The sequence below is a fragment of the Taudactylus pleione genome, unplaced genomic scaffold (genome assembly GCF_031769625.1).
Source record: "Taudactylus pleione unplaced genomic scaffold, aTauple2 ptg000070l, whole genome shotgun sequence".
Lineage (NCBI taxonomy): Eukaryota > Metazoa > Chordata > Amphibia > Anura > Myobatrachidae > Taudactylus > Taudactylus pleione.
The window spans coordinates 18,768,821-18,790,089 of NW_028284472.1; the positions used below are offsets into that span (position 1 = coordinate 18,768,821).

The window sequence follows — 21,269 nt, forward strand, 5'->3', positions numbered from 1 at the left end:
CAGTGTTGTCCAAGGGGTGCTCTGTCCATCAGGGGTGCTCTTCTTCACCCCCAGTGTAAAAATAATTAAAAGAAAATTGTGTGTGCGTGTTAGCTACACCACCAGTGAGAAAATAAAAATATTTTTTTGTGTGAGCGTGTTAGCCACATTTATCAGCAACGTAGGTGCGCAGGGGTGCTGTGCTGACTGTGTCGTTTATCAAGAGGCTGCTGCCTCGTTTGGGTGCTCACCCTCCCAAGTGCCCCCCAAAAATTAATTAAATCAATCAATCAATCAATCTATTTGTGCGCACGTTAGCCATGGCATCACAAAGCGCCTCTGCTGAGATTTGCATAAACATTTTCAATGGTGAAATTAGAGGATATGGTTTAAAAAATGGAATAAAGCAGCTAAAACTGTGGGCCTGATTCAGAGCCGGACGCTATTTGCGGACGGTCGTTCAGGAAAAGGGGGTGGCTATTCAAATGAACCGTTCGCTCTTTGCGGTCTGTTGACGCCTCCATGTCTGAACGAGCGAACAAAACTTGCGGACGTTTTTTGGATAACTACGCCCCCTGGCCGCTCGCATACTACGTCATGTCCGCTATTTATTAGATTAATAGAGTACATCGACCAGCGGATGAACTGCTCGCTATTCTTGTGGTTGGTTTTTCCTACCACAATCTTGCGAGCAGTTCTGACTATAAAATAACCCAGTGACGTGGTCAATGACGCTGCTGTATTAATTATGCACACCCATAAAACACCCGTTTTGACCTTTAAGCATGCCTGCGTTCTGATCTCCACTCCCCGTTTTCAAGCACCTTCCCCTGTTACCACCCACATACACCTCCTCCTGTCACTCAAAATAGCAGGCATTCGCTATTTAGCGAACAAACGATTTTTGGCCGCACTGACTGGTTCGCGCATGCATATTAAAATCCGTACACATGCGCAGTTGGGCAAACATCGCTCGGAACGAACGAGTGGCCGCTTACGAGCGGCTCTGAATCAGGCCATGTGTTCTCTGATTATAGTGTCCCTAGTCCCTACCCATGACCCCTCTACCTGAATTTCAGCGAGACAGAGGGGCAACTCCATGCAACTGTATTCCAGAGTGCAGCTGCTCCTCCTGTAGCCCAGGTCAGAAGATGTGTAGGGGGTGTGGTGATGATACGGACTAAAATGGAGCTCACATCCACTAAAGTGGACCATGAATCCCCAATCAAACAGGGAGCGCAGCTGTAATTTATACACAACACAGGATGGGATGACGATATAGACTTGGGTGATGGTATAATCTGGTGTGACGTATACATCATCTTCTTCACACAATATTAATTTGTCCCCGCTGGAATCCACCATTACAGGTGCCTCTGTAATTTTTGCATGTAATTGATGGCAAAGGTCTTTCTCGTAGAATTTGTAGTTCATTTTGATGGGCATCCTCTTTTCCACATTTTGGGGAAGTAGTCTCAGGCCGATCACTGACAAGGTTCCCGGCTGTGCTGAAAACTCTTTCTGAGTACACACTGGAAGGTGGGCAGCTCAAGTAAACCAAAGGCAGTTTTGTGTAAGGGCCTCCAAATTGCCTCTTTTTTCTGTCAGTAGTTATTTACATCTCTTCAGATCTGTGTCCATTGGGAAGAAAAAATAATGTCTTCATCCCTTCTGGGATGGAAATCCACTCCCAGCAGCAGGCATGGCGCTCAAGACACAACATAAGACTTAAACCTTAAATCTTAAATGTTGCATTTGCTACTCTGTTCCGCTTGTCCACAATATCTGCTCTGGTTAAGTGAACAGTGGGTACAACGGCAGTTTGAACTGTAGGCCACTAACTAACTATGTTTTTTTTAGTGTCTCTGTACAGGTTGGGAAATGCTTTTTCGGAAGGTTTGCAAAGAATTATTTAACAGTTAATAGTTTTTGGAAAGCACTCTTCCTGGTCCCCTTCTGGGATGAAAATCCACTCCTAGCCACAGAAGCAGGTGCAGGATTCTCAAGAAAGACACAACGTTAGGCCTTAAATCAGGGGTAGCCAACCTCTGTTCTCGAGAGCTACTAACAGTTCACATTTTCCAGACCACCTAGCAGGTGCACAGGTGTATTCATTACTCTGTACCACATTTGAAAAGATCCACAGGTGGAGTTAATTATTACAGTTGTGATTCTGTGAGACCTGTAATACATGCACTGTTGGCAGCTTTCGAGGACCAGGGTTAGCTACCCCTGCCTTAAATCATAGAGCTTATGCTTGTCCACATATTTGTGCAGGTTAAGTGGTACTTTGAGACCACTAACTACCTATGTTATTTTTCATGTCCCTGTACAGGTTGTGAAATGTTCAATGTAGGAGCTTTGCAAATTATTATTTTACAGTCAATTGTTTTGGAAAGCAGTCTTCCTGGTCCCCTTCTGGGATGAAAATCCACTCCCAGCAAGCAGGCATGGCACTCAAGAATTCCCAAGAAAGACACAACGAAAGACACAACGAAAGACTTAAACCTTAAATCTGAAATGTTGCATTTAATGCTCTGTTCCGTTTGTTCACATATTTGATCTGGTTAAGTGGACAGTGGGAACAACGGCAGTTCGAATGCCACTAACTAACTATGGACCTGATTCAGACCTGCTCGCTAGGATGCGATCGCTCGTAGCTGGCCGATATTTGCATTCTGTGCATGCATATGCATCATAATGCGCGTGCGTGAATCACAGCAACAGATCAGGAAGCACTCGCTCGCTCAGCATAGACAGCCCAGTTGAATGAGTGTCAGGAGAGGTCGTTTGTGGGTGGTAACAGGGGCAGTCCACTAGAAACGGGGGAGTGGGGGTGCGAACGCAGGCGTGCCTGTGTGTTTCAACGCTGTTTCATAGGCGTGCATAATTAACAGGCACTGTTATTGTACACGTCACCTGGTTGTATTTCACACTGAAGTGAACGTGCTTGCGGCCAGGTATAGTCAACCTCAAGTGTTGCGATCACATCCGATGGTGCTCGATGTACCAATGTTTAATGCACTTCCAGGAGATGACGTGTGCAAGTAGGCGTCTTATGAATGGCTGGTGGGCATCTGCATAGACAAAGTGATCACTCGCCAAGACATAGTGGGCGTGCTAATGCCTTGCCGTGCGATCGTCTGCCTTGCTGGGCATGCGGTGGATTTGCATATGCTGGGAGTGAGCGATCGTATCTAGCGAGCGGCTCTGAATCAGGTCCTATGTTTTTTTTAATGTCCCTGAACAGGTTGGAAAATGCCTTTACGGAAGGTTTGCAAAGGATTATTTAAGTCAATTGTTTTTGGAAAGCACTCTTCCTGGTGCCCTTCTGGGATGATAAAAATCCATTCCTAGCCACCGAAGCAGGTGCAGGTTTCTCAAGAAAGAAACACCGTAAGGCCTTAAATCAGGGGTAGCCAACCTCGGTCCTCGAGAGCTACTAACAGTTCTCGTTTTCCAGACCACCTAGCTGGTGCACAGGTGTATTCATTACTCAGTGACACATTTGAAAAGATCCACAGGTGGAGTTAATTATTTATTATTAAATATCCATAGTGGTGCACTGAACAAATAATACATAAAACATAACTTTTAATAACTTTATATAGTGTCAAGAGACTAAAAAGCGAAAATATATTTAAAAAGAAATTGGTGTGTGTAGTGTGAATGACTGTATTTTAAAAAAGTGTACGCTCCTGATCCACTGAATGTCCTATTATAAATGTCAATATGGACAAAATCACCACCTACATATTAATCTCACACATAATTAATGCATTGAGTACTATGGTTAATGTATGTATGGTGCATCATATCTCACAGCATATTAAGGATATTATACCTCTGGTTTAGATGAGAAAAAGGGGGAGGATATTAATCCCAAATACGTGGTCTTGTAATTATTGGTTAATTGTCACCTCATGTATTATATCTTATATCTATTGGTATGAGTATTAGATTTATTATTTCTATTTTTAACCAAGGGATACCACAGCAAATAGATCTTACGCTTGTCCACATATCTGTGTTGGTTCAGTGGCACTTTAAGGCCACTAACTAACTATGGCCCTCATTCAGAGCCACTCGCAAACAGCAGTACGCTCGTTGCGTTCCGACGTTGACTAACCGCGCCTGCGTCGGTGTAACACTGCGCATGTGCGTACGGCAGATTGCGAGTTTTTTTGGTCTCGTTCGTCAAATAGCGTACAGGAAGTGACATGTCAAATGTGATTGACAGAACAGGGCGTTTTTGGCTGTTGACGGGGGTGGAGATGGAAAAACGCAGGCGAGGCGTTTTTGGGGCGTACATACATTAGCAGATGCGAGCGTAAAATGTGTACGGACCGACTCATACGTCACTGGATGATCCTCTTTCCCTTCAAAATGCTCGCACAGCTTAGGGTCTGGATTACTCGACCACATTGGCGGTGGCCTTCTCCTCCATCCCGGCACTCCTCGATGTTGCTGCGATTAATCGCGGGTGGTCTGAACAGCAATAAGTGGTGGATTGGAAACCGGCTTGGTATGTGTTTAGAAAGTAGTTTTTTGTGTTAGCACAAAAGCGTACGCAGGTGGAAATCATAGCTGCTAATGTGATGATTACACAATCAATTTACGTACATTTGTGGTAGTTTCTTTTGGGCTCAATTTGTTGGTTAGGGCCTATTGTAACAATAATGTCATCATGTTTTTTTGGTTTTTACCTTTTTCTTTTGGCCTGTTAAATTTGCATCGTTATTTTAAATTTGAAACGTTCCTTAAAGAGCCCTTTTTTGGGGGGGCATGTAAAGTGTGGTTTTTGCCAGTTTGTGCCTTTTGGCCCAGGATTAAATGTAATCCATTTTGACAATAATGTGAGAATACAATGTCAGTTTTTTTTTTTTTTTTTATTGCTCAAACAAAAAACAAACAATTAAGCTAATTGATAGATACATTGATTGGCATGATACGATTGAGGGAGGTAGGCAGCAAAAACGAGCAGGTAATCGGAATCTGACAGGCCCACTTCCGGTTTGTACTTGTGCGTGCGTTCCCTTCAAGCCATTTCGGGGATGTACGCTCGCTATTTGGCACGCTCGTTAGTTAGAGGAGGGGTCGCCTGAGTTTGGGGCGGATTTTTAGCTGCGTACGAAAATACGAGCGAGTGCTTGAATTTAAATATTTTTTTACGTACACCGAACGTACGTACGCCCAATTGCGAGTGGGTCTGAATCAGGGCCTATGTTTTTTTAATGTCCCTGTACAGGTTGGGAAATGCTTTTTCATGTGGAAAGCACTACTAGAAGTCTTCCAGCAGCAGCAGGCATGGCGCGCAAGGATTCTTCTGGGACAAGGACTGATGTGAATGTGTCAAATATTTTTTTTGTAAATGCCTCCCCCACTCTCCTTCTCCCTCATATATTTTCTTCGGAATCAAAAAATGAAATTGGTAGTAAATTTAATCAACCCTTCCTGTCCCCGCCCAGCCTTCAACTACATACATACTCCAACTCCCTCAGGCCTCTCTTGAATAATAAAAACATTTGTTTCCTGATGTGTCATGTTGGAAGTTGAACTGCCACGTGCTTGTGCCGCCCACTGCTGCCGCTTAACTTAGTCAGTCAGCTAGCTTGGTGCAAATTGTGGGCCTCATGTGGATGAAAACAATATAGTGAGCTGTGAGATGGTCAAAATTTACTGGAAACGAGTGGAAATAAATGTTATTGAGGTTAATAATACTGTAGGAACAAAAACAGGTCCATTTTATGTGATTTTAGCTGTTTTTATGATTTTTAAAGAAAAAATCCAGATCCAAAACCAAAACCGAAAAACAAAACACGGAGATGAGGTTTAGCAAAACCAATCCAGATCCAAAACCAAAACACGGGGGTCGGCGCACATCTCTAGTGACAATAAGAATCAATTGTTCTGTTCCTGCCTCAGAGCCAGAAGTGATTTATTTTACCCTAGAGGATGTGGGCACGTTCTGCCCTAAAGGCAACTCACATATCAGATATACTGGATAATTATAATGAATATGAGAGAATTGCACTAATGTAGAGGACCAGGGGATGTTTTTTTCGTGTTCCTCACAGGAGAAGTACCAGCGACCACAGGCAGCTCTTTTACGGTGACTCCCTAAGATACCTCAGCTTCTGATGATCTGGAAAACATGGCTGCCATGAAGTGAAAGCAAACCTTCAGACAAATTTATCTTCCAGACAACTATATGATCATTCCACACACTACCACAGCAATATTGGTCAAATTACCAATAACGTTTGATTCCAAACTAGCCGGCCTGCCCGTTAACAAACTGATCAAAATTGATGGGGCCATCAGCAGACGCTGTTAAAGTCGCAACCTGGCTTTAGATGACCTCTATTGGCCTGTATGTGCTGTGATATTCAAGCTGAAAGAGATCCAGCTGCCCGGCCCAGGCCCTGCAATGCCAGTTATCATTCATGTGTGGACTGAGGCCCTGATTCAGACCCGCTCGCTGCCGCTGGCAGCTCGCAGGGTTTGTGGGCGTTTCTTAAATGTATCTTTTTTTTTCTCCGGCCACTCGCAAAGCTCACCCACAGCTTGTGCGAGCGGCCAGGAGACCATCGCGATAATCGTAACCATTGGCCTTGCGACGAGACCCTGCGGTAGGGTCTAGCTGCCGCAAGGCCGAGTGGACTTCCTGCTCTAATAGAGCAGGACGTCCACTACTGACATCAGTACTGATGTCAGTTAGACCTCCCTCCAAACGGCAGGCGTTCCTAAAGGCCGGAGTGTGTCTTTCATTAGATTTGCCGTGATACAATTATATACAGTGAACATATCTGTGTTTATTTATTGACAAATTCAAGGGCAGTTACGTTGCACTAGCACCTAAAGTGTTTTTATTTGTCCTTTATTAGTTTAATATTCCAGCATCTTAATATCAGTGACAAATCATTGACTATTATAGAGTAAATGTAGTGTCCACCTCTATAGTAAAAAGATAAATTATCAGTCACTGTCTGGGACTGATACTCCCCTCTATGGGGCATACACGATTGGGCATGAAGTTTAGCGAGGAAAAAACCTCGCGCCTCTTTATCCTAATTTAGGAATACCGCGGGTATGCACTTTCCCGATACCCGCGGTATTCAAGTAAAAAAATTGTGTTTGCAGGGTTTTCAGCTCTGAAAACCCCGTACCTAATTGAATTGCAAAAAACCCGCACTTGTGTGAAAAACCATGCAGGTGCGGATATTTTTGTAATTCACGCACACCTATTTGAATATGCCCCTATGTATGTATGAGACACCCACCTGCGGCTTTGCACATCCAAGCATCTGCATAAAAAGTTGCAGCAGCTTCGTACAAAGACGCATCTATTGCGTATCAGTAGGTCATCGGCCTTATGAATAATGGCTACTCAGAATGGATGATGGAACTAAGGCGTTGGCACCAGTGAAATGGCGCACAAAGGCGCCGTCGCTGGATCCGACGCACCTATAAAACACGCCTGCACTTTTCTAACCACCCCTCCGTCACCACCTGTTACCACCCACAAACGGCCCATGGCTGTCAATCACTCTGTGTCCAAATCCGGCAAGCGACATCGCGTAGACACCGGGACGCAGGCGCTGTGCGACTTAGACTCTGTAATAAAAACATCGGTCACCTGCATAAATATCAGCACAGCATACAACGGAGTCAGGCACTATGGGCCTGATTCAGACCCGCTCGCAAGCGCTATGCGTTCGCAAGCGTGTCGATGGTGGGGCATTGCACGCTTGCGGCGTGCGCAATGCGCATGCGCAAGCCCTGGAGAAAGTGAGAAATTTACTCGCTCCGGGGCTCGCTACAAACAGGACGGCTGTCGATGTTGATCGACAGCTCATCCCGTTTTGTATGCGGGGAAGGGGGTGTCTGGTCAAATGGAGGCGCTCTCAAAGGAACGCCTGCCGTTTGAGTGCGGCCTTACTGACATCACCAGTGATGTCAGTAGTGAGCTTCCGGCTCTATTAGAGCCGGAAGCTCACTGGGGCTTGCGGCAGACGAGACTCTACCACAAGGGTCGCAAGCCCGATGGTCGCGACCATCACGACCATCACCTGGCCGCTCGCAAAAGCTGTGTGTTGCCACCCACAGCTTAGCGAGTGGCCAGGAGGCCGTTTTATTTTTAAAAAGCGGCCGCCCTGACTCAGAGCGAGCGCTCACTTTTTGCGAGCGGCTCTAAATCAGGCCCTATGTGCGCAGACAGAACCTCACATTTAACTGCATGTCCCCCATGGTATAAGAATGTAGACAGGATGCTAGCTGGTCCCATATAAAATATATTAATGTAGGTATATAGATTGCATGTATGTGGGCAAATCCTCCAATTGCTGTAATGAATGCTAACAGACCCCTGCAAATGCACAACGCTGGTCACTCTGCAAAGTGGTGCAAATGTAGATTATCTCATGCACCAACACAGGTACTTACCAGATAGACTGGCACCTACCAGCTGGCAGCTCTCCGTGCTCTGTCTGCGCGGTCACTAGCTGGGTATCCTTCCCGGTCACAATTTGCACCGAAAGTGCCGCGGTACGTACATAACATGAGAGCCAACAACGCCAAGTACAGAAAAAAAAGCTGGAAAGGTGATTTTGACCAGATTTAAAGGGAAACCGAGTCTTGATCAGAATGAAATCTCCCTGTAATCAGGAGAAAACAGCAGTAAGTATACACAGGGCTCCTGACCGTGGTCACATTTCCCTGTAAACAGAGGCAAAACCCTGTAAGTGGAAACCCTGTGTATGTGGTTAACATAGCAACGCATTGTTATAGTTACTATTGTCCCCTGACTGAGTGGCAGAGGCAACGGCTAACCTGCAACGTGAGAATGTGCAAAGGCAGCCAATGGAGGTTCCCGTACCCAGGAGCCCTGCCGGCCCTATTGCTGAATTCATACCAGTGTCACACACACAATACACAAATACAGTGTGCGATCACAGGACAGGAGCCGAGCAGGGAGAGAGGTGAGACTGATACCGAATAACCAGCGCTGTGCAGTACAGAGCCACTTATGGCTGTAATTCTAATACCGAGGGGTCTAGTTACTAAGCAGTATTAGGAGACAGAGTGAAAAGTGATAAGAAAGTGATAAGGTGGCAGCCAATCAGCTCCCAACTGTCATCTCACAGGCTGTGTTTGAAAAATGACAGTTGGGAGCTGATTGGCTGGCACCTTATCACTTTTCACTTTGTCTCCTAACACTGCTTAGTAAATAGACCCCCAAAGCTTATTTCAGCTGAGGGAGATGTACTAAGCTTTGGAGTAAGATAAAGTGGAGAGCGATAAAGTACCAACCAATCAGCTCCTAACTGTAATTTTTCAAACACAGGGGCAGATGTATGAAGCTCTGAAAAGTGATAAACTGGAGAGTGATAAACCACCAACCACTCAGCTCCCAACTGTCATTTTTCAAACGCAGCCTGTAACATGACATTTGGGAGCTGAGTGGCTGATCGTTTATCACTCTCCAGTTTATCACTTTTCAGAGCTTCATACATCTGCCCCAATGCCTGTAAAGTGACAGGAGCTGATTGTTGGTACTTTATCGCTATCCATTTTATCTCTCTAGTAAACATGTGTCAAGTTTTTGCTGGCACGTGAATGCTCACTTCATTCATTAATTGTGTCACACTGATTCATTGTGGAGATATGGATCAGGCATAATCACAGGGGGGATGTAGTTTAAATTTTGGTTGTAGGGGATGCCAGCGCTCAGAATGCCAGTGCCGGAATCCCATGACCTGTCAGAATCCCGGCGCCGGCATCCGAATGGTAAGTAGTGGGGTGATTGGGAGGGTTTGACACTAGGGGAGGGTTAGGTTTAGGCTGCAGGGAGGGAGGGATAGGAGTAGGGAAAGGGGGAGAGTTAGGATACTTACCGGCAGGTGTCGGTAAACTAACCCTGTCGGCATGCCAGCGTTGGGATTCTGACCGCCGGCGTCTATCCTGTACCCAACCCCCACAGATCATACTTGCCTGCCCTCCCGGGACTGTAGGGAGCATCCCGATAATCGGGTGCCGCTCCCAACACCCCGCAAGACTAGGAAAGTCCCCCGGGAACAGCCGCCGGCACCCCACAGACCCCAGCACCCGGGACAAAAGTGGGTGGTCCGGGGGTGCGACGACGCAATTGGCGCTGAATTGCGTCATCATAGCCCCGCCCCCTGCCTTATAATGCCGGTAATATTGGCATTATAAAGCAGGGGGCGGGGTCACTATGACGTGATCGTGTCAGCACGTCCCCGCTCCGCTTACCTGAACCGCCCCCACCCTTCCTGCTGGACGGGACCTGGCAGCCTTCTCCCGAAGCCCCCTGCAGAAATGTCGGTAAGTATGCCACAGATTAATGCTGATTTGTTAGCAGAGTCACTCATTGTCCTGCCACCATCCCCTATTTTATCCATAAATTGCACCTGATGCAATGTAGGGTGACAGCAGATAGTAATAGCAGAGTGTAGGGTGACAGCAGATAGTAATAGCAGACTGTAGGGTGACAGCAGATAGTAATAGCAGAGTGAAGGGTGACAGCAGATAGTAATAGCAGAGTGAAGGGTGACAGCAGATAGTAATAGCAGAGTGTAGGGTGACAGCAGATAGTAATAGCAGAGTGAAGGGTGACAGCAGATAGTAATAGCAGAGCGTAGGGTGACAGCAGATAGTAATAGCAGAGTGTAGGGTGACAGCAGATAGTAATAGCAGAGCGTAGGGTGACAGCAGATGGTAATAGCAGAGCGTAGGGTGACAGCAGATAGTAATAGCAGAGAGTAGGGTGACAGCAGATAGTAATAGCAGAGCGTAGGGTGACAGCAGATAGTAATAGCAGAGTGTAGGGTGACAGCAGATAGTAATAGCAGAGTGTAGGGTGACAGCAGATAGTAATAGCAGAGCGTAGGGTGACAGCAGATAGTAATAGCAGAGTGTAGGGTGACAGCAGATAGTAATAGCAGAGTGTAGGGTGACAGCAGATAGTAATAGCAGAGTGTACTGTCACAGATATGCGTTGCAGATTGTGCTTGGTGCAGTAGTCCTCCACATACGGAGTTACACCCAGGTACACTTGTATTGGCCAATGTGCTGATGGTGCTGTGTGTGTAACGCAGGAGCTGGTGCTGGTGGCGGGTAGGCCACACGTGGTACAGCTTACCCAGCTCTTAGATTTATTGTAATCTGCCAGAAGAGCAAGTAACATAGGGCACAGGGATATCAGAGGTGTAACAGTGGTAGACAATCTGTGTGGAATATAGCTGCCTGGGGCTTAGGGTAATGCTGGGTGTTGTAGTGCGCCGGGTGTGAGCTGGGTGAATGCGCTGCTGATGATAGCCCCAAAGTCTTTCTATGTATCATAGCTCATCTAGGGCACTTGCAGTCACCTCCCCATCCTGCCGGCATCACTACGAAGTGGGTGGGATGCGGGAGATCTGAATACTCTTCCAGGGGTGAAAATTCAGTAGAGTAGGTAAGTATGGGTAGAGATACCTCCTGTGTTGGGCAAACTAACCCTGCAGACGGCAGTGCACATTATTCTCACTTTGCATCTGTATCTTATATAGCTACCAATCACATTCCATCATATTTCTAACACGTTTAGACATTAAAGTAAATATCTGTTTATATGTCAGGGGTTATAACAAGGGCTGCCATTTGGTGCCTATGAAACCAACTTGAAAGCATACTTGCCTATTCTCCCGGGAACCTGCAGGAGGCTCCCGATTTTTCGGGTTCCCCCTCCCCATCTGCCACTTTCCCCCCCACCCCCGACAGAGTAGGCACTTCTCCCGCATCCCGCGACCTTCCTAGTGAAGTGGGCAGAATGGGGAGAATTTTCCCAGGGATTGGCGGTATGCGAGTAAGGGGCGGAGCCTAATGACGCCATTCTCTGAGAATTGTGTCATTTGGTCCCATCCGCTTTTTAAATAGGCTGGATTCATGGCATTTAACTGCGAGGGGGCGTGGTCTAGTGATGCAGATAGTCCGGCCCCAATATCACCGCTAACCTGCATCTCCTCCAGGCTTCTTCCAGAGAGGAAAATAAGAAAGTAGACAAGTATGCTTGAAAGGGTAAGAAGAATAAGGGTATAAGGGGAGATGTATTAAACCGACTAAAGAGTGGAGAAGTTGCCCATAGCAACCAAACAGCTTGCACCTTTCATTTCATAGGGATGCGGTTAAAATCCTGACAGTCAAGATGCCGGCGCTTAGAATGCCGGTTCCGGAATCCCAACACCTGTCAGAATAAGTAGCTGGGTTAGGGGGTCGGTTATAGTTAGGGGTTAGGGTAAGGCATACTTGCCTACATTGTAGTACTCTTTTGCGGGAGACTTGGAGAGAGGAGAAAGATCGGGTCGTGATGGGGGCGGGGCCTGACATCTTGCATCATTATGACGCAATTCCCGCAGAATCGCGTAATTAAGCCCCGCCCCCTACACAGAGACACGCGAGTAGGAAGTGGGCAGAAAGCGGGAGAAATGCCTACCCTTCCGGGGGTGCGGGGGGTTACCCGAAAAATCGGGAGCCTCCCGCGAAAACCGGGAGGGTAGGCATGTATGGGGTAAGGCACTAGGGAGAGGGTTAGGGTTAGGAACTAAGCGGGGAGGGTTAGGTTTAGGGGACAGGGAGGGGGAGGTTAGGATCAGGCACCGAGGAGGGATTCTGACCACTGGGATCCCGAGCTTCAGCATCCAGTACCCATCCCCATTTCATAGAATGTACTTGATAAATGCTATCTAGAAGTTGAGTGGTTGCTAGGGGAAACTTCTCCACTCTTTAGAAGCTTTGGTAGATTTCCCCTGTATCTCAATGTTGTTTATAAGGTACAAAAAGAGAATAGGATTGTGGGCGGCACGCCAGATTACCACACGTGTGCACCACGTCTTCCACCAAATGTCCTTCCCACTTGTATGTATGGTGCAACAATCGTTTTTAGAATGGAACGTTCTCCGCCTTTCGTTTCCATACATCTCTATGCCCATCGGAAGAAACCGTCTGAGTTTGTTTGATGGTCAGATTGCTGTATAGTAATGACAGGTGGAGCACATGTGCCATATATATATATGTGTGAAAGGTAGAGGAGCCCTTGGCACTGTGGCTGAGTCTGTGCCAGGTGCCAGTTTGGTGCCCTTCCTGTCATTTATTATGGAGCCAGCCCCTGGCTGTAAATATACTCACTAAGAACCGCAATGTGAACATTTAAATTGATTCTGGGAAAACCCTCAGCATCTATTGATAAAGTGCTCTAGCGTCTCAGCACTGACTCCGGGCCCTGCTAATATACTTTATTTTACTTTTCAGGAGCAAGCAGCCATGAGCCAGATACAGAGCTTATTGTATGATTCCCTGATAGGAACTCAGCATGTGGACTGTGCCGCTCTTATCAAGATAAAAGAGGGAATCGCAGTGACGTCACCCCCCAGATTTCATGTGAGGTCCCTCTGTGATCACACGGGATCATCTATGATGTTGCTTTATGTCACGTTAGGGGCATCTTTGATCCTGATCTGTACTAGAATTATGGAATCTTCTGCCAGTGCACTAAGCTGTCTATTTCTCTCATCGCAGCTGCAGCCTCAGCAAATCCAAGTGATTCTCGGGGCTTTCAGTAACCCGCCAGCTGTAAGACGCGAAGGGCTTCATTTTCTTGACAAGAACTACAAATGCATCCGCGCTGATAAAGGCTCCTTCTATGCTAAATGTGTGAGTTGGCAGAAGCTGTTTCGGGCACCCTGCAGTCATGTGACCTCCGTTGAGATCTGATATAAGCCTATAATTTTTGTCGCCATTATTTTACAAAGCTAATTAGAACTACTTAAGTGATTTAGGGCTCTATTTACTAAGCAGTGTTAGGAGACAGAGTGAAAAGTGATAAGAAAGTGATAAGGTGCCAGCCAATCAGCTCCCAACTGTCATTTTTCAAACACAGCCTGTGAGATGACAGTTAGGAGCTGATTGGTTGGCACCTTATCACTCTTCACTTTTCACTTCTCCTAACACTGCTTAGTAAATAGACCCCTTAGTGGTTGAATGAGTGGTTCTTCTCATACACGCACGCATGCAAGCAACTTCCGTCTAGCTGCACCACGCCCCCCCCCCCCCCCCCCCTCCAGCCAAGCTGCCCACTCTGGTGAAGCGAAACGTCGGCAGCTATAGTTCAGCTCACTTTTAAGATTTTAAATGTGCAGTGAGATGTATACAGTAGTTGGAAGTGGTGTGTCATAGCTTAATTCTAGATTTCAGTTTAAAACTAAAGCTGTCCAGTATTTGTTTACTGCATGTAAGCCCCTGAATGTACAAATTAAACTGGCAATTAAGTACTGTACATCTTGACTATTAAATACATGTGCCATCCTTTGCTTGTACTGTTAGTGCCCCCTGGTGGCTGACTTTCAGTAAGCATTAATCATATGCTTACCTACAGAAAACTGCCTGTGCCACGAGAGGGAGCTTTCAGTTCACACACAGGGCCTGATTCAGACCCGTTTGCTAGCAAGCGATCGCTCGGAGCGAGCGATGTTTTTCAATGTGCGCATGCGTACGCTTTGTATTGCGCGTGAGTGAACTAGTAGGAGCGATGGGGAAACTGTCGCTCGCCAAGCATAGACAGCCCAGCTGAATGAGTGACAGGTCAAGCCATTTGTGGGTGGTAACAGGGGCAGGCCACTGGAATTGGGGGAGTGGAGGTGTGAACGCAGGTGTGCCTGAGAATCCGAACGCGGTTTTAGAGGCGTGCATAATTCACAGCCAGCGTCATAGGACACGTCACTTGGTTGAAAAATACACTGAAGTGCTCGCAGTGCTGGCGGCAGGGTATAGTCAACCTCAAGCGCTGCGATCGCATCTGATGGTGCTCGATGTACCAATGGTTTCATGCACTTCCTGGAAATGACGTGCGCAAGTGGGCATCTTAAGACAGGCTGATCACTCGCCAAGACATAGTGGGCGTGCTTATGACTTGCCCTGCGAGCGGCTGCCCTGATGTCACTTAGCTGAATTTCCATTCGCAGGGAGCGAGCGATCGCATCTAGCGAACGGGTCTGAATCAGGCCCACAGTCTAATTTCTCTTTCTCCAATCAGGATAATGAGGGAATCGTGCTGGTGAAAACAAAGTCCAACATCCTGCTTACTACATACCGGGAAGGCATGTATCCCAGTGTGTGCGTAGAGGCCACGGAGACGCTAGGTAGGTCGCTTCTAATTAATTTGTTCACAGATTTGCACGGTTTGGGACCTATTTGTTATATATCATGTGCTTTATTCACCTTTTAGTGTATATGAAGCTATGGTTTCTTTGAATGTTTGCATCCGTGATACCGTGAGCTTGTCTTAGAACTCAAGAAATTTTTTTTTTTTAAATTACATTAAGAGGCCCATCGAAAAAGCATAAAATAATTTTTCTCACTTTTAAATCAACTTGTCATTTATGGGACCTAAACCTGCCCACTTTACCTTGCCTAGTTAAAAAAAAAGTCCTCTTAAGCATTAATGGTGTCAGATTTTAACACCAGAACAAAATAGCAATAGCGCTTAAATATAGGGATGGCCATCGACCATCGATGATTAACAAACATCGATGGTTAACCACAGATGGTCAAAGGTTTTGCATCAATGACGGTAATTCAATGGTTCATCGCCATTGATGGCACAGAGCTAAACAATAGGGTTTTTTCCCCCTCCATGTGCCGGGACATGGCGCTTGGCCCCTCTCCACTCCCTGATTGGCCGTTGCCCAGACAGTATTAAAACAGTGATGACACCGGTGGATGAAACCATTAACAATGAGGGAGAATGATAATATTTTTCCCACAGAATGTAACTGATAATGTCTGATGTGAGCATGCAGCATTTTCTATTGTTACATTCTGCAGCACTAACAGCACTCCCTGGTTTAATACACAGGCACAAATGTTCCTCTATGACCGGTTGCATCACATTTCTCAGAGACAGCAAAGTAAATGTCTGTCATGGTCTAACATAAGGGAATAGATTTACTCACACTTCATAGCAACCAATCAGATTCTAGCTATCATTCCTCAGAATGTACTAAATATATGATAGCTAGAATCTCATTGGTTGATATTAGGGTAACACCTCTCTTTTCCTTTATAGAACTGTTAGTAAATCTACCTCAAGGACTCCGGCACAGGTTTATAGGTGGACCAATAACACTTATATACTGTATTTATATAAGGCAGAAAATATCATTGTAAAAAGGTCTTTTGACATTTTTTTTGCATTTATTTGACACTGATTTATTTATTTTTACATACAATTAAAATTAGAGAAGTGCGGGTTCGGTTTTATTCAGTTCTTATCGCCAAATTAGCGCAAGTTTGGATTAGTTCGGATTATTTTATTGGCTATCCATAACACGTGAGAGCCGGGTAGCCAATATGATGCCGTTTATGAGAACCGAACATATCTGAGTATACCAGAGTAAAAATGTACCTATTAAACTACCACGATGAGCGCCTGGTGTGATCTTCTTCTATATCCCAATTATAAGTGTCCCTCTTTGGCCGTTTCATATATTGGGAAGACAAACATTTGTATATTGATGATGATGATGATGATGATAATAATAATATTTCGGACCTTCTTTCTTTAGGCCGTTATCTCCGGGAGGAGGAAATGTGATCTGCAGACATATTGGCGACAACGGCATTCAGATAACATGAGGAGTTGCTGCACATCAGTGCATTGTAATAAACATACATCATACATGAAACATATGTATGGTGCGAGCTTCTGTCAGACATGTGCCATCTGCTAGAATACTTGTAAATAAATATCTTGTGTATATACACTGAAATAAATCATCACTGGCTTTTCAAAGCATATAGCTGCAGTGGCGAACACAGGGGGGGGATATGTTCACCTTCAGGTATATCCCCTGTAGTATTCAAAATACATATTTCTCAGCACAGTCAGACATCTAAAATATGCATTTTTTGGAGGGTGCAGTTGTCGGGGGTTTTACTATATTTCATATATGTACTAAGCACCGGAATGCGATGCGTTCTGGTGCTTCGTCCCGGTGGGTAATGTCTTCTTCAGATGGAGTTACCCAATCGAAGCCTATGGGCTTCTTATTGGGATGCCCCCTGAGAAGGATCCAATTGGATCCCTCCCAGCTCCCCCTGCAGTGCGCGTCCTTTTGCGCATACTTGTAATGGGAAATGTGATCTGCTCAAATTTAGTAAATTGCTAAAAAAATTGCGGGAGGGAGCCCCCGCCTCCCCTACCCTATTTCACCTACCCCAGCTCAGTCTTCCCTGCCTGCTGACAGGCAGAATAGAGCCCGGAGTAGGCTTCTGTGATAAGCCTGTGTGTCTGATTGACCACAGGCTGATCACAGAGAGAGAGAGAGACAAAAGTTTGAATTAAAATACATATATAACACTTAAATAGAAGATCAGACAAGGGACAAGCTTTGAAACGTATCTACTGATTATATTACATGATAATCAGTCTAACAATCAGTCTTTAGACTGATTATCATGTAATATAATGAGTGTATTAATATGTCATTCTGAATATAAATAATGTATATATATGTTATTTATGGTGTAATAACTTGTAGATAACTTTCAAAGCTTGCAGCGATTATCCGTTACACTTATGATTATATGTTACATTTGTAACTACGTACACGGAGTGAAGTTTTAAATAAATAAAAAACCTCCTTGTATACTCCGTGGATAAAGTAGCTACTATAACTGCATTTAAGTCTATGTATTTGCTTATGCTAGAGAGTACTAGTAGGGCGGCTGATGTTCAGTTACCAGAAATGTGATTAATAATGAGAATGTTTGTAATACGATTGGCTATAGCCTCTTTTAAAAAGAGTAGTTTCACCTTTGACGAAGTAAGATACGAAACGCGTTAGTACGTGGTCTAGGTGATCTATTTTCCTCCATCAACGGTATTTGGCTCTGACCCTGGTGGACAGCGGGCCGTCGGACGCTGCACCTGTTCGTTCAACGGTAAACGTGCATGATGGACTGGTGTTCTCCTCGAAGCGGGTGGCAAGCTGCTGTGCCGATGGATACCTTGTATTGAACCAGCCCACGCCGTTATATATCTGGTACGAGTACATCTGTTACCAAGTTTTATCCCTTGTATGTCTTTTTAAGAAATTAAACATTTATGCACTATGGAGCGCCCCTTGTCTGATCTTCTATTTTAGTGTTTTCATCCGTGGGATTACGGTGGTTCTATATGTAAGAGAAGGGAGCTACAGTCCTAAAGACTGAGAATGATTCTAGTACTGGAAGGAGTTTTTCAATATTATACTCTGGCTATGAACACACATTAATACGAAAGGACACACATCAGTATTTATATAATTTTTATATATATATAACACTTACCTGCACCCAGGTACCAGTGATCGTGATCCAGTGACCGCCTCGGTGACCCGGTCATCTGATCTGTAAAGTGAACTGAGATGCTTTGAAGTCCTGTCCGGCACCGATCAGATGACGGGAGTCACAGAACAGCAGCACAGCCACCAGATCACCGGATTACTGAGGATCTCATCGATCACTGGTCCCTGGGTGCAGGGAAGTATATTAGCTTAGCGGAGCAGAGCGGGGGGAGGGGGAGAGGTAGCCGACGGCACAGTCTCAGGGAATTTTTGTGTAAGCTCTGTCTCTAAATGTGATATTTGATACATTCATGCAATATATTCAAATATGGCATTGGGAATTTAGGCTAGTGAGATGCAGATTGTGATAAATAAATGTAGTGTCTACTTGGTGTTCAATCACTTGCTTGAAGTATTCTGAAGGTACCTCCCCCATGCAAATCCTGTGTTTGCCCCTGAGCGGCTAATACAGAGGGTAAGCATGCCCCTGAGTGGCTAATACAGATGGTGAGCATGCCCCTGAGTGGCTAATACAGAGGGTGAGCATGCCCCTGAGTGGGTAATACAGAGGGTGAGTAAGTCTCTGAGTGGCTAATACAGAGGGTGAGCATGCCCCTGAGTGGCTAATACAGAGGGTGAGCATGCCCCTGAGTGGACAATACAGAGGGTGAGCATGCCCCTGAGTGGGTAATACAGAGGGTGAGCATGCCCCTGAGTGGACAATACAGGGTGAGCATGCCCCTGAGTGGGTAATACAGAGGGTGAGCATGCCCCTGAGTGGGCAATACAGAGGGTGAGTATGTATCTGAGTGGCTAATACAGAGGGTGAGCATGCCCCTGAGTGGCTAATACAGAGGGTGAGCATGCCCCTGAGTGGACAATACAGAGGGTGAGCATGCCCCTGAGTGGACAATACAGAGGGTGAGCATGCCCCTGAGTGGGTAATACAGAGGGTGAGTATGTCTCTGAGTGGCTAATACAGAGGGTGAGTATGTCCCTGAGCGGCTAATACAGAGGGTGAGCATGCCCCTGACAAGGCTAATACAGAGGGTGAGCATGCCGCTGAGTGGCTAATACAGAGGGTGAGCATGTCTCTGAGTGGCTAATACAGAGGGTGAGCATGCCCCTGAGTGGCTAATACAGAGGGTGAGCATGTCCCTGAGTGGGTAATACAGAGGGTGAGTATGTCTCTGAGTGGCTAATACAGAGGGTGAGCATGCCCCTGAGTGGCTAATACAGAGGGTGAGCATGCCCCTGAGTGGAAAATACAGAGGGAGAGCATGCCCCTGAGAGGGTAATACAGAGGTTGAGTATGTCTCTGAGTGGCAAATACAGAGGGTGAGTATGTCCCTGAGCGGCTAATACAGAGGGTGAGCATGCCCCTGACAAGGCTAATACAGAGGGTGAGCATGCCCCCGAGTGGCTAAAACAGAGGGTGAGCATGCCCCTGAGCGGCAATTACAGAGGGTGAGCATGTCCCTGAGTGGATAATACATAGGGTGAGCATGCCCCTGAGTGGCTAATACAGAGGGTGAGCATGCCGCTGAGAGGCTAATACAGAGGGTGAGCATGCCCCTGAGCGGCTAATACAGAAGGTGAGCAGGCCCCTGAGCGGCTAATACAGAGGGTGAGCATGCCCCTGAGTGGCGAATACAGAGGGTGAGCATGCCCCTGAGTGGCTAATACAGAAGGTGAGCATGCCCCTGAGCGGCTAATACAGTGAGTGAGCAAGCCCCTGAGCGGCTAATACAGAAGGTGAGCATGCCCCTGAGTGGCTAATACAGAGGGTGAGCATGCCCCTGAGCAGCTAATACAGAGGGTGAGCATGCCCCTGAGTGGGTAATACAGAGGGTGAGCATGCCCCTGAGTGGGTAATACAGAGGGTGAGTATGTCTCTGAGTGGCTATTACAGTGGGTGAGCATGCCCCTGAACGGCTAATACAGAGGGTGAGCATGCCACTGAGCGTCAGCTACAGAGGGTGAGCATGCCCCTGAGTGGGTAATACAGAGGGTGAGCATGCACCTGAGTAGACAAAACAGAGGGTGAGCATGTCCCTGAGTGGACAATACAGAGGGTGAGCATGTCCCTGAGCGGCTAATACATAGGGTGAGCATGCCCCTGAGCGGCTAATACAGAGGGTGAGCATGCCCCTGAGCGCCTAATACAGAGGGTGAGCATGTCCCTGAGCGGCTAATACAAAGGGTGAGCATCCCCCTGGGCAACTAATGCAGAGGTGAGCATGCCCTTGAGCGGCTAATACAGAGGGTGAGCATCCCCCTGGGCGACTAATACAGAGGGTGAGCATGCCCTTGAGGGACTAATACAGAGGGTGAGCATGCCCCTGAGCGGCTAATACAGAGGGTGTGCATGCCCCTGAGCGGCAAATACAGAGGGTGAGCATGCCCCTGAGCAGCTTATACAGAGGGTGAGCATGCACCTGAGCGGCTAATACAGAGGGTGAGCATGCCCCTGAGCGGCTTATACAGAGGGTGAGCATGCCCCTGAGCGGCTAATACAGAGGGTGACCATGCCCCTGAGCGGCTTTTACAGAGGGTGAGCATGCCCCTGAGCGGCTAATACAGAGTGTGAGCATGCCCCTGAGCGGCTAATACAGAGGGTGAGCATGCCCCTGAGCGGCTAATACAGAGGGTGAGCATGCCCCTGAGCGGCTATTACACAGCGTGAGCATGCCCCTGAGCGGCTAATACAGAAGGTGAGCATGCCCCTGAGCGGCTAGGAGGGTGAGCATGTCCCTGAACGGCTAATACAGAGGGTGAGCATGTCCCTGAGCGGATAATACAGAGGGTGAGCATGCCCCTGAGCGGCTAATACAGAGGGTGAGCATGCCCCTGAGCGGCTAATACAGAGGGTGAGCAAGTCCCTGAACGGCTAATACAGAGGGTGAGCATGTC

The 21,269-nt window shown here is 46.6% G+C and overlaps 2 protein-coding genes across 3 annotated transcripts in view; one reads left to right on the plus strand and one right to left on the minus strand.

The window, feature by feature from the left end:
- Positions 1–8,685, minus strand: part of FAM228B (family with sequence similarity 228 member B) — a 41,135-nt gene extending 32,450 nt beyond the window's left edge. Inside the window, exon 1 of one of the 2 annotated variants that reach the window (XM_088467375.1) lies at positions 8,444–8,685. The gene's annotated coding sequence lies outside the window, so the exon portion shown is untranslated. Of the gene's footprint in view, positions 1–8,424 lie in introns of both variants that reach the window. The other variant, XM_088467374.1, reaches the window with a different exon arrangement.
- Positions 8,686–8,907: 222 nt separating this feature from the next.
- Positions 8,908–17,421, plus strand: PFN4 (profilin family member 4). The gene is made up of 5 exons (XM_088467377.1): positions 8,908–8,960; positions 13,285–13,413; positions 13,552–13,686; positions 15,065–15,170; positions 16,596–17,421. Exons 2-5 carry the CDS (start codon positions 13,297–13,299, stop codon positions 16,622–16,624), a joined length of 387 nt encoding a protein of 128 aa, XP_088323503.1. The 5' UTR covers positions 8,908–8,960; positions 13,285–13,296; the 3' UTR covers positions 16,625–17,421.
- Positions 17,422–21,269: the final 3,848 nt, after the last annotated feature.

Coding starts and splice junctions, on each gene's coding strand:
- PFN4 (XM_088467377.1), top strand. CDS start 13,297: ATGAGCCAGATACAGAGCTTATTGTATGATTCCCTGATAGGAACTCAG. Junction 13,687..15,064: donor GCTCCTTCTATGCTAAATGT/GTGAGTTGGCAG, acceptor TTCTCCAATCAG/GATAATGAGGGAATCGTGCT. Junction 15,171..16,595: donor AGAGGCCACGGAGACGCTAG/GTAGGTCGCTTC, acceptor TTCTTTCTTTAG/GCCGTTATCTCCGGGAGGAG.